At 47.4% G+C, this 14139-nt stretch overlaps 1 protein-coding gene across 2 annotated transcripts in view; it reads right to left on the minus strand.

Annotated features, from left to right (window-relative positions):
• LOC138300082 (mitochondrial glutamate carrier 1-like) overlaps positions 1 to 8029 on the minus strand; it is a 264150-nt gene extending 256121 nt beyond the window's left edge. For both annotated transcript variants that reach the window (XM_069238960.1, XM_069238959.1), the window contains exon 1: positions 7912 to 8029. Coding sequence is in view for 1 of the 2 variants with exons in the window: in XM_069238959.1 (XP_069095060.1) it covers positions 7912 to 7931 (20 nt within the window). In the remaining variant the exon portion in view is untranslated. The remainder of the gene's footprint in view (positions 1 to 7911) is intronic.
• Positions 8030 to 14139: the final 6110 nt, after the last annotated feature.

Consider the following 14139-nt stretch of genomic DNA (forward strand, 5'->3'; position numbering starts at 1 on the left):
CCGAGAGCGGTAGATAAGAACCAATTGAGGAGTTAGCTGCGAAAAACTAGTCTGCAACCCTGCTACATGTAGAACACTGTTGTGATGGTGCGGGGAGCAGCGGAGTAAGGGGATCCAGCCACACATGTCCCGTCAACCCTGTCCAGCAAGCCCCTCCGGCACTCGAGGCCAACATCAGGGGTGTAGACTGAAGCCTTGCCACATGACGCGGATGAAGGAGCCTGTCAGAGACTGTGAGAAGCAATAAACAGTGATGACCGAGCTGCACCAGCTGTCCAGACATAGTAGAGGGGGGCCTCATATAAGCAAACTGATGCCCCTAACTGTGAGGGAGCACTGCAGCCAATCAGGTGGGGTAGAGTCGCTGTAATTAACAGGCCTGTTGCTGGCACCCTTCCTCATTGCCAAACCCTGCACAGTGTTGGTATCTACAGTGCCCCCCTCACCAATACATAAAGCAGCGCTTCCCCCTCTGACTTTCCCCCAGGACAGATCTTACCCACCTGGAGATCACCAACAGATCCGGCCAAGATCTGGGGACAGTCCTTCTCTCCTCCCTGCTCACATCCGCAGGAGCATACATCCTGATGTTGCACTCCAGAAGTGGGGGGCACCTCACTCACCCCATCTGAGCAAGCACCACCACATTACTGCCAAATTCCCGGGAATTTAAATACCATACTCAGCTGCAGCAGCTGAAACCCCCTAGAATGCCATTGGAGGGAAGCTATGTGCCTAAGAAGGGCACTGGGCTATGACAGGGGTACTGCCTCCCATTTGTGGTGGGGAGATATGCAAAGAATTGGCTGATCAAAACGTCCTCAAGCAACACTTGTCTCTGTAGGTGGGGGGGAGACCTGCCCCTCATGGGAGTGATAAACACAGCAGAGACACCGGTGCGGGCACCGTAACAAAGCCCCAGTGGGAGCACCGACAGCCACAGCTATCAATTAACATCCCTATCATGGGCCCTAGCTCTTACAGTCACCGAGCTACTCAGCACTCGTGCCAGCCAGCGCCAACTCACCTCCCCAGGACAAACATATACTGGCCCAAGTCAACCCATCAGAAACGATAATGTAAAACCATGGTACGCACAAAGCAAGACCGCAATATGGCTGTGGCAGCAGGGGCACAACCACTGGTGCAGACGATGGACCCTCAATGCGCCACATGGTGCTCACTGGAAGCTACACTGGTAGTGCAATCTTAAAGGTTCGATGAGATCCTGTTGGCGGTGATGGACATCAAGACCACACTGGGCCCAAAAATAGATGCCTTGAGAATTGACATGGGTCTCCTTCTTGAAGACCACAAAAAGTTGAAAGACTGAGTCATAGACACAGAGGCGACATTAGCCATCTTAGAACCATCAGTCATGAGGCCGCAACCCGCATCAAAGCACTGCAGAATGAAGTTGATTACCTCAGACAGCACGCGTATGATCAGGTGGGGTGCTTTAAGCGCAATAATTTGAGGATAGTGGGACTTCCAGGAAAGGATGAAGAACCTAGCATGGAGCTGTATTTATAGAAATGGTTCTCCACGATGATCTTATAAGGTAAACATTTGATTTTCTTCTCTCTGGAACGAGCCCATAGGGTCCCTGAGAGCACCCCCCTCCGGTGCACCTTCCCACTCTGTGGTTTCCCAGCTGCTCAACTACCGAGACAAAAACTATATCTTACAGGTAACCCAGGTGATGGGCCCCTGGAAGGTGGATAATACCCAGGTCAATATCTTCCCTGAATAAACCATGGAAGTACAGCACAAGTGATTCACCTTTCTCCCAGTGGAGATGATTATGTGAACCCAACATCAAATATGCACTCCAATTTCCAGCCAGACTTAAAATCAGACATAATGATAAAACTATCTTCTGCATTCCTCTGGAGCAGGCCTGAGAATGGATCAAAAGGAGTGGCATAGATGTTAAACCACACAAACAGGCAAAACCCTCAAGCAGCTGGAAAGAGCAAAAACACCTTAGGACCCAAAAAGTATGGACGCAATTGGGCGCCATGAAAGAACAAGTGGCGATGAAGGGAGAGCAAGGAGTATCCAAGCTGGTAATGAGAGCACTGAACCCCCCTCCCCCACGGGATCGACACCGACTGGCATCGAAGACAACATGCCAGACATCCCTCACACACTGGTGAATGCTTTGTTTGGAGGAGGTCCGGCTGTCACTCTCCAAAAAGCAGAGGAGGTTCTATGAAAGTAGGCTGTACTTTCTGACATATCTCGGGCTGGGTCCTGCTCACACAACACAAGAGGTGCTGGAGCGGGGATAACGACCTTGGATGGACGTGCTGGGCTGGAGTGCCAGTGTCCCTGGGACAAGAGGACTAGATCTACTTGCTATATGCCAGCCCTGTACACCAACAGTGCTATCACCATGGAGTGTCACAAATGTTGTTTCCTTCTGTTGTAGCATATAAGTGCAATTGGCCAAACACCTGTTAACGCAGTGACCTGGGCCGGGGAGTTTGAAGGCAGCTGTGGTTTCACATACCAAGTAATTGGGCTGCACCGCAACAGACACCTGCCCACTGATGCTCCGATTGACATGGGGCATGGACATCCCTGCATACCCACCTCCCCACAAAAGCTCTAAAAGAAAAATCCTTCAGAGACACCTTATGAATGCATATAACTGCTTACTTCTCAGACAGTGCAGGCACAACATTGAGCCCAGTTATAGAATGGGATACCTTTAAGGTGTTTTTATGGGGCCACACAATAAAAAGGGTTTATGAATCCAAAATAGTTCAGCGACGGGAATTGCATGCACTTGAAACATGTATCTGCATCCATGAACAGTGATTGCAGGAGACCACAGGGCAGCAGCCAAACTGGCTCATGTGCCCCTGGAACACAAAGACCTAGTCCAGAAATTATGTAACATAGACTATAGAGAAAACATGGCACTGAAACAGACTGAGGTGCGACAAGGCCTGGTTGCCCTCTTCTGAGACAATCACAGCCATCAGAGACAAAATAGGCCAAATATTGAACAAAGGTGATCAATACAGCCATCCACATCTATTGTGCAGACTTCCACGCGGCTCCACATCTCACACGAAAGGTCGCGATCCACACATTTCCGGATACCATCCTCAACATATTTCAATACCTAGGGGTCCAGATATACCATGCCACTAAAGATCAAATGGACAGCAACATAGGTAGGGCCCTCACAAGTGCGCAGATGTCCCTCTTACTTTGGACATCCCTCCCACTCTCGCCGATGGGTAGGATAGCTCTAGCAAAGATGCTGGTCTTGTGTCCGACTGCTGTACTTCTTCTCCCCCATACTGGCAGTGCTGCCATCCAAATCCTTCACGAATATGTGCTCACTTCTCATCACACTCATATAGGGTAAGGGCAGAGTCAGGGTAGTGCTGGCCAAGCTATGTGAACCAGTCTAGTGCGGATGCTTGTGAGCCCCAAACTACATGTATTGTTACGCAGCTGCTCAACTCCAATGGCCCATGAAATGGCAGGCAGCCCAAAACCTGACAGAGATGGGGAGTGCTACAGTGGTTAATAGATCCAAAGGTGAAACTACCGGCCCAGAGGGGATATGCACTGACCAAGGTGGCCAAAGCCTGCTGGCACACACATACATGATTAAAGCACACCCAGAGTCCCCATTTGCACCAGATCTATCACTGTGGGCCATGCCCTAATCCAACACCTTACAGACATGTCCAGACACACAGGCATGGACAAATGTAGATATCACGTTATAGTGCAACCTGTTTACAGGCAAAGTTTTTACTATGTTCGAGGTGATGACGGACAATTTTGGGATACCACAGGGCTCCTTTCTAATTTACGCCACCCTAATCAATGTTCTACACAAAACATGGCACAAGACACATGATGAGCCCGCGACCAAGCTATTGCAGCAGATCCTCCTAACACACAGAGGGGGCCTACTGCAATCTCACACTTGCATTCCTCCAGGTTCTCAGACAGCAAACCCTCATCGCTCCAACTCTGGACTTATTTGGATACTGCACTTGTAATGACATTGTTGGACAAAAAATGGCAGCAATGCTTACCAATGCCTAAAATCACCTCCACTAATGTTAGGTTGAAATATACTCAATTCAACTATTTGCACCAAATACCTCAGCCCAATATTGATTAGCATGTATGTACCAAGGCACACCCGACATCTGTCCTCACTGCCATACTGAAATGGCTGACTTTGTGCACATGGTTTAGGACTGCCCAAGTCTGATCCCATACTGGGAATCAATCACAGACTTCATATTAGAGACTACAGGTGTCACCATAAGAAGAGACTTTATTCACTGCATGTTGGGAACAACGACCCATTCAGCTGCGCAAAGCAATTAATACATTTATAGATCTCGTACTGATACTGGCAAAATGCAAAATAGCTATATGCTGGAAGTCAACCATCCCCCCCAAAATTCATATGTGGTTAATGGACCTCCACTTAGATAGTATGTGGCCCTAGACCAATTAGCTCCAAACTGTCCCCCCCCTACAAATTGACAGGTATACCTAGAAAAGATAGAAGCTAACTCCGGCATCATGCCCGTAGACAATGGAAGAACACGTTTCACTATGATAGGCATATAGATTTCATAATACCTATATGCAACTGGAACTAAGAGGCACCACTAAGGTGTGTGCTCCCCCTCCACTTTACTAACACAAATACTCCCAGGGATCTCCAGACCCGACTCTACATAAGTGACCGAGGAGAAAAATTGTAGACTGACTCCTGAATAGGGTGGAGGGTACTATATCGACAGATTCCTTTCATCCTGACCCCCACTAATATTCACCTACTCTCGTCGCCCACACTGAGCACCACATAGCTCATGTAATTGTTACAGTCTTACTTTATATATTAAGTTGGTGAAACAGGAATATTGGCAGCATTTAGACACTACCACCACAACAATACCCAATTCCATTTACTTGATCGAAAGATAATGTTCAACTCGAGCATACTTCAGGATTTACCAATGTCTGGGATAATGTGTAGTAAGGTAGTCTTTTTTTTCTATGATGCAAACAAGAAATTGCAATTAACCTGTATGTTGTAATAATAAAATGTAAAAAAGAAATCTATTCAAAAAAGAGATTTTAGGATAAATCCTAAATGCAAAGATTTTGATCAGTCTCTTTGTCGCTTGTTCCTCAAATTCAACGGTTTTGACTGGAGTATGTACAATGGTGCAAGGGTGCATGCTTTGTAAGCAGGATTGTCTTTGTGCAGGAAGGGGCACCTTCCTGCAAAAAGCAATCCCATGAGGTATTTTCTCTTTCTATGTTTGCTAATGAATGCAGCACACAAATAAAGAGGAAACAATGAGGAGATATAAAGATATTTCTCCTTGTAATGCCTCACCTGGGAAGGCGTAGCATTTTGGTGTATTCCCAAGTCTACAACTTCTGGTAAATCTGAGAACGCATCAAAATCCATAGACTTAGCATGGGACAATCCAATCAACACCGATTGAATGCCTCATTGAGTATCGCAACACAGCGATTTGTGCTGTGTTGCTTTATTCCAGATTTATGAAGCCACTCAAGACCATTGAAGGTGGCCTTGACTGGATTCATAAATTAAACTTTGAGATTGTGTTGCACATGCTCCATGATGCGTGCAAATCCCTGCATACATGACTCAGTCTTCCATTGTTCTAAAGTCCTGTTAATTTGGCCTACTATTACTATTATTTACAACAGCAAAAGCACAAAAATCAAGATATTGATAAATTAGGCATGGTGCTTGCATGATCCCTGTAACCATCATCATCTGCTCTCAAAAAATGAACACCGTCTCCTACATTGATGACACACAACTCATTCCCTCCCTCAAGGACAGGATACCCAGTACCCGGATCAAGTTCAATGTCTGTATGACTGAAATTGCCCACTGAATAAAGACCAACTGTCTAAAGCTGAACACTGAAAAAATCTAAATCGTTATCCTCAGGAAGAACACATCGCTGTGGGACTCCACCTGGTGGATAACCGAGCTAGTACTGACAACGCCAAGAACCTCAGGCTCATCATCAACAGCAAATAACATGACCTCTCAATTCAAGGCTGTTACAGCCTTGTAGTTCCATACTCTGTAGATGCGGAGAAAGATTTTCAAATGGCTCAAAATCAGCATCAGGGCAACCCTCACACATGCCCTGGTCACAAGCAAGCTGGGTCATGTGAACACCCTCTATGCCAGTATTAACAAATAACTGCCAGAAGGCTGCACACCATTCAGAAATCGGTACCCAGATTCACTTTCAACCTCCCTTGCCGCATTCACATCACACCACACCTGAAGGAGCTCCACTGGTTCCCAATCCCCGAACGAGCACAATTCAACCTCCTTATCCACACTTTCTAGGTACTAGATAAAAGTGATCCAGCATGCCTCAAAAATCACATCTGCTTTCACAAACCATCCAGACCCCTACTTGCACAAATCACATGCATGATGAAAACCATATCTGGTGGTCAACCTTCTCCTGCATTGCTTCTAAAGCATGAATGGACCTGTAGCTGCACATGAGATCCACCTACTCACTTGAATTCCACAAGAAGCTGAAGACCTGGCTTTTCAGGTTGTTCCCTTAGGCCCTAGGTGTGACTAAACTCACACCTGCTCAGCACCAGGATGTCCTTCCAGATGACACTTTGCTCTATAAATCTGCATAACATGGATAGTGGCAAACTCCTGTTCCATGCCACACCAGAAACCACATTCACCCTCCTCAGGTGCCTCCTACATGTAGCCCTACACCTCACCAAGGATCTAAAGAAATATGACTAAATTACTCACACTTTGGTGGAACTCCACTCACTACCAGTACCAGCCCACACCAGTTTTAAAACCAGTACCATCATCTAGAAAGTGATCATGACTGGCACCCTGTCTATCTGGCTGACAAACTCACTACATCTGGTAGTTCCTGGCACACACACACAGACAAAATACCATCAGTTTGGAGTACAAAGTGCACAAAAAACAGCAGGCCTTCAACATTTGGCACCAATGATTTGGAACTACATCATCATACAGTATGAATCAAGACCACACAGAGCCTGGGGCACTTTAGAAAAGACGTAAAGACTCGTCTCTTAGAAGGACGCTACATCATGACAAAGTAATAGTTTATTTCCCCTCTCAGAAGCCGTGCATAATGATTCATTTTGTATGTCTTTGTGTTGACTATGTACAGTGTCCGGCTGCCTTTTTTCTGTGCTCCTGCTACACAAATACATACAAAAAAGAACTTGCTTAATTCTGCTGAAGCAGCTTTATTTCGCTTTAGGCCTTTTACCCATGATCGAAGAAGTAAGGTCTTGGAGGTACTTTAAAATACCTTCATTCTGGTAGCAAATAAAAGTCCTTTTAGGATTAATCTCCACTGGGGAAAAACAAAAGTTTTTAAATAAGAAATTTACTTGCTTTCCGGTAACTAGGGTTAAGCAGCGGCCTTCTCTTGAGCACAGTTGAGGTTGGTCCATACTAAAAGCCTCAGAGGCTCGAGGTGGGGTTAACAGTCAGAGGTCATGAAGATATTATGGATGCATTTTGCATGTTTCTATGGAGAAACACAACCCGATCGATTCATTTATATATGAAATAAATACATACTTTTAATATTTCAAATCATGTCCCATATCTTTTCCCATGAATAAAATATACAACTGGTTAAAAACCCGTCACCGTGAATAATATGAAATGTTTTGATTAATGTTTCAATTTAGGTAAGCATAAAGCTGTGGGAGATTACTACTCTGACATACATTGCATTTGTGGCGAATTACAGCCAATCGTGGCTCCAGTCTCACGAACACGAATACTTTAATTCCCGACATTTCACGTTTAACAACGATGGCGTTACTCACCTAATCTGATTCTCGGACATCTTTATAAAGTATGAAGCAAAGGCACTTAAAGCTGCTTTGGTCACTGGAATAAGCTGCCGCAAGCGTGAGTTAGTTCCTCCTGCAGCAGACACCAACTGGGCCCTGCAAAAGTAAGCAAAAGATTTACATGCAGCAGTTGCCTTCTATAAATAACCCACGAGCTGAACAGACAGACTATTTCTGAAACTCAGAAGCTGGCCATCATCTGCACTTCCGAGCGCCACGAGTTAGCTAACAACAAGGCAGACAACTTTATATACACAGTAAGCATGAAAATACCATAGTTTAGAGCTGCCATGTATCCCCAAGTCATACATGACACTTTCAGCCTCTCCTGATTGTAGTGAAGAGCACGTTAAACGTGTTTGTGTAATGTCGGGTAGGAAAGAGTATCAACACAAATATACATAGACAAGAGGTATCAAATGAGTTACACAGAAAAGCAGATATTGAACAAAGTGCGACTATGGGTCTTCTGGAGAGCTTGCAAAGAGCTGCACTGAAATGCGTTACGGTGTGCTTCTACTGTAGAACCTTTGCCTTTTGTACAAAGAAGTAAGTATTCACTGTTATTGCATCTGTTGAACATGAGCTCATCATTGAAACTTGCACTTCTCTTGTTTGTGATGAACCAACTTTTAAGTCTGGTGGTGCTAAAACAACTGTAGGTCTCTCACCAGACCCATGTATCAAAAAATAAAATGCATTGAAATATACATACATAGAGGAACTTTCTTTAGGTAAGCCTTTGTCATCCATTATCCTGTTAAGCTACCATTCATATTTTTGTTCACCACCCTCCCACCATAGCATACCACACGCAGTAAACATGTCACCCAGTATAGTCCTTGGCTCTCTTCATTGAGTCTTGCCATTTTACTGCACAAAGTTTGCTTCAGTGCAGGCAGAGTGGGCTCGCTGTTGGATGTTTAGTTGTTTAGGGACTTTTTTGTGATTTGCAAGATGTGGCTTTGTTAATGTTGTTGTGGTTAAATATTTATTTCAGAGGAAGGTAACACCCTTGAAAAAATTATAAAATTGCACCTCAAGACCTTTCTAGCTTAACCCCAGAAACCTAAAGTCATACTTATTGAGAGAGGAAACTCACGCATTTGGCAGCTGGGTTAAGCTCTTATTCAGCCCCCCTCCCCTCTCTTTTTCACCCTGCTGCTGCTGCCCCCAGGGCCTCACCCCCCTTTTTTCCCGCCGTTTCCCGCTCCCACCTCCCAGCTGTCCTATCTTCCCCCCTCCCTACGGCAAGCCTAAGGCAAGCCCATCAGCGCACATCCGCAACCCGACTGTGACCTGCGCCAGGACCCCTGGTCCTGCCACCCCCCACTTCCACATTTCAGCAGCACTCATCGCACTCAACCCAGGACGCAACAACAACTGCAAGCAAGCATCATCAGTTAACACCAACAGACCCTTCAGCTTCCTCTGCTGCCGCCAACCCTACACCACCACAAGACCTTGGACCCACCACAACCCACCTCCAACAACACACCGACCCCAAAAACTCTGAAGTGCATTCTCCTCAACATCCCCTCCCTCCATAAACACACTTCAGAAATCTGAAACCTCCTTGACAGCACCACCCGGACATCGTGTTCCTCCCCGAGAGGTGGACCAACACCACCTCAGGTCCAGACATCGCCATCCCCATTCCCCAGGGATACAAGATCACCTGGAAAGACCGATCCATTCGCTCTGAGGGGGGAATCGCCGTTGTCCACAGGTCCAGCCTAAGCCTGAACACACACTCCGAAGACTACAAAGAATCCACAAGCCTGATGGAATGTCCCCAGTTCAAACTACATACCAGCTCGACATCCACCATCAGGGGAAACCTCATCTACCGCCCTCCCGGACCACGTGCTCCCTTCACCGACTCCATCATGGACTGCATCTCCACACAAGACATCACAGCCACTAACTACACCCTACTGGGACACCTCAACTTCCACCTCGTCAACCTACAAGACGCCAACACCGCATCCCTCCTAGACAACCTCCACAACATAGGGCTCCAACAGATCGTTACGGAGCCAACACTCTCAGCAGGAACCTCTGCTACCTTCAGTCACACCTCAGAACTCTTGTGGACAGACCAACTATGTATCCATTTCATCTTCAACACACCCACCGCCATCAGACCACAACACCAACCATCACATAGAAACTGGAGAAGAATCCCCGACGATCAGCCCACCGTCTCCCTCGCCATCGCCACCCTCACCATCGCACACAACGATGACCCAAACACCGCAGCACGCAACTTCTACAAATGGATCGGCACCTGCACCATCACCATAGCACCCCTCAAAAAGAACAACAGCACCCACGCAAAGAAAGACAGCTGGTTCACCCCTGAACTCTGAGAATCCAGACATACTTGTTGCCGCGTCAAGAAACTCTGGAGAAACACCAAATCCACAGAAGCCCATAGCAACTTCAAAGCCGACACCACACCAAACCACCAACTTATCAAAAACACCAGAAAGAAAGCTATACAAGACAGAATCTGCTCACGCGCACACAACAGCAAGGAAGTCTTCAGCATTATCAAGGAGTTCGCCCAACCCAACAGTGAAACAACGGACATCCCACCCTCACAGGACCTCTGTGACAGACTTAACACCAACTTCCACCACAAAATCAAGACCATTTACGACAGTTTGAGCAAGGACAACCTATGCACAGGAACCCCTCTACCAAAATCTGACACCAACAAACCAACAATCACCACCTGGACCCCCGTCACCACCAAAGATACTCTGAGAACAATGAGGTCCATACACTCTAGGGCCCCCATGGACCCATGCCCCCACCACATTTTCAACAGAGCCGCAGACACCATCGCCCCAAGCTCTGCCTCACCATGAACCGCTCACTAGCTACCGCCACCTTCCCTGATGACTGGAAACATGACGAGATCAACCCCTTCCTCAAGAAACCCTCGGCAGACCCCACTAACCTCAAAAACTTCAAGCCCATCTCCCTACTCCCATTTCCTGCAAAAGGGACTGAAAAAGCTTTCAACAGCCTACTCACCACATTTTTAAAAGACCACAACATCCTCAACATTTCCCAATCTGGATTCAGGAAAAAAGATTGCACTGATACAGACCTCCTGGCCACAACAGATGACATCCGCTCCCTGCTGGACAAGGGAGAGATGGCGACGCTTATCCTGCTAGACCTCTTAGCAGCCTTCGACACAGTCTCCCATCACACCCTGATACAAAGACTCCACGAAGCTGGCATCAGAGACAAGGCCCTGAACTGGATCCAATCCTTCTTCTCCGGCATAACTCAATGAGTGAGACTCACCCCCTTCCTCGCAACCCCACACGGACCACCTGGGGAGTGTAGGAGGCTGGCCTGGTTTGTAGTGGTACCAAGGGGTACTTACACTCTGCACCAGGTCCAGTTATCCCTTATTAGTGTAGAAGAGGTGTCTAGCAGCTTAGGCTGATAGAAAAGGGTAGCTTAGCAGAGCAGCTTAATCTGAACTAGGAGATGTGTAAAGCTCCTACTATACCACTGGTGTCATATGCACAATATCATAAGAAAACACAATACACAGATATACTAAAAATAAAGGTACTTTATTTTTATGACAATATGCCAAAAGTATCTCAGTGAGTACCCTCAGTATGAGGATAGCAAATATACACAAGATATATGTACACAATACCAAAATTATGCAATAATAGCAATAGAAAGCAATGCAAGCAATGTACAGTCACAATAGATTGCAATGAGAGCACATAGGTCTGGGGCAACACAAACCATATACTCTAGAAGTGGAATGCGAACCACAAATGGACCCCAAACCTATGTGAGCTTGTAGAGGGTCGCTGGGACTGTAAGAAAACTGTAAGGGTTAGAGCCCCCAAGACCCTGAAAAGTGGGTGCAAAGTGCACCTAAGTTCCCAGAGAGCACAGAAGTCGTGATAGAGAATTTCTGCAAGTAAGACCAACACCAGCAATGCAACAACGATGGATTTCCGGACGAGAGTACCTGTGGAACAAGGGGACCAAGTCCAAGAGTCACGATCAAGTCGGGAGTGGGCAGATGCCCAGGAAATGCCAGCTGTGGGTGCAAAGAAGCTGCCACCGGATGGTAGAAGCTCTGGATTCTGCAAGAACGAAGAGGGCTAGAAACTTTCCCTTTGGAGGGTGGATATCCCACGTCGTGAAGAAGCTTGCAGAGGTGTTTCCGTGAAGAAAGACTGCAAACAAGCCTTGCTAGCTGCAAGGGTTGCGGTTAGGGTTTTTGGATGCTGCTGTGGCCCAGGAGGGACCAGAATGTCACCAATTGCGTGAGGAGACAGAGGGGGCATCCAGCAAGAAAAAGAGCCCACTCAGAAGCAAGCAGCACCCACAGAAGTGCCAGAAAAGGCACTACAAAGAAGAGTGAACCGGAGCTCACCCGAAGTCACAAAAGAAGGTCCCACGACGCCGGAGGACAACTCAGGAGGTCGTGCACTGCAGGTTAGAGTGTCGGGGACCCAGGCTTGGCTGTGCACAAAGGAAATCCTGGAAGAGTGCACAGGAGCCGGAGCAGCTGCAAATCACATGGTACCCAGCAATGCAGTCTAGCATGGGGAGGCAAGGACTTACCTCCACCAAACTTGGACTGAAGAGTCACTGGACTGTGGTAGTCACTTGGACAGAGTTGCTGAGTTCCAGGGACCAAGCTCGTCGTGCTGAGAGGGGACCCAGAGGACTGGTGATGCAGTCTTTTGGTGCCTGCGGTTGCAGGGGGAAGATTCCGTCGACCCACTGAAGATTTCTTCAGAACTTCTAGTGCAGAGAGGAGGCATACTACCCCCACAGCATGCACCACCAGGAAAACAGTCGAGAAGGCGGCCGAATCAGCGATACAAGGTTGCAGTAGTCGTCTTTGCTACTTTGTTGCGGTTTTGCAGGCATCCAGAGCAGTCAGCGGTCGATTCCTTGGCAAAAGGTGAAGAGAGAGATGCAGAGGAACTCTGATGAGCTCTTGCATTCGTTATCTAAAGAATTCCCCCAAAGCAGAGACCCTAAATAGCCAGAAAAGGAGGTTTGGCTACCTAGGAAGGAGGATAGGCTAGCAACACAGGTAAGAGCCTATCAGAAGGAGTCTCTGACGTTACCTGCTGGCCCTGGCCACTCAGAGCAGTCCAGTGTGCCAGCAGCACCTCTGTTTCTAAGATGGCAGAGGTCTGGAGCACACTGGAGGAGCTCTTGGAACCTCCCAGGGGAGGTGTAGGTCCGGGGAGTGGTCACTCCCCTTTCCTTTGTCCAGTTTCGCACCAGAGCAGGGCTGGGGGATCGGTGTAGACTGGCTTATGTAGAGATGGGCACCATCTGTGCCCATCAAAGCATTTCCAGAGGCTTGGGGAGGCTACTCCTCCCCAGCCCTGACACTTTTTTCCAAAGGCAGAGGGTGTAACACCCTCTCTCTGAGGAAGTCCTTTGTTCTGCCTTCCTGGGCCAAGCCTGGCTGGACCCCAGGAGGGCAGAAACCTGTCTGAGGGGTTGGCAGCAGCAGCAGCTGCAGTGAAACCACGTGAAAGGTAGTTTGGAAGTACCCGGGTCTGTGCTAGAGACTCGGGGGATCATGGAATTGTCTCCCCAATGCCAGAATGGCATGTTACATGGCCATGTTCGGAGTTACCATTGTGACACAGTGACCTATGTATAGTGCACGCGTGTAATGGTGTCCCCGCACTCACAAAGTCCGGGGAATTTGCCCTGAACGATGTGGGGGCACCTTGGCTAGTGCCAGGGTGCCCACACACTAAGTAACTTAGCACCCAAACTTTACCAGGTAAAGGTTAGACATATAGGTGACTTATAAGTTACTTAAGTGCAGTGGTAAATGGCTGTGAAATAACGTGGACGTTATTTCACTCAGGCTGCAGTGGCAGGCCTGTGTAAGAATTGTCAGAGCTCCCTATGGGTGGCAAAAGAAATGCTGCAGCCATAGGGATCTCCTGGAACCCCAATACCCTGGGTACCGCAGTACCATATACTAGGGAATTATAAGGGTGTTCCAGTATGCCAATGTGAATTGGTGAAATTGGTCACTAGCCTGTTAGTGACAATTTGTAAAGTGAGAGCATAACCACTGAGGTTCTGGTTAGCAGAGCCTCAGTGAGACAGTTAGGCATCACACAGGGAACACATACATATAGGTCACAAACTTATGAGCACTGG

The sequence above is a fragment of the Pleurodeles waltl genome, chromosome 6 (genome assembly GCF_031143425.1).
Source record: "Pleurodeles waltl isolate 20211129_DDA chromosome 6, aPleWal1.hap1.20221129, whole genome shotgun sequence".
NCBI classification, from domain to species: Eukaryota; Metazoa; Chordata; class Amphibia; order Caudata; family Salamandridae; genus Pleurodeles; species Pleurodeles waltl.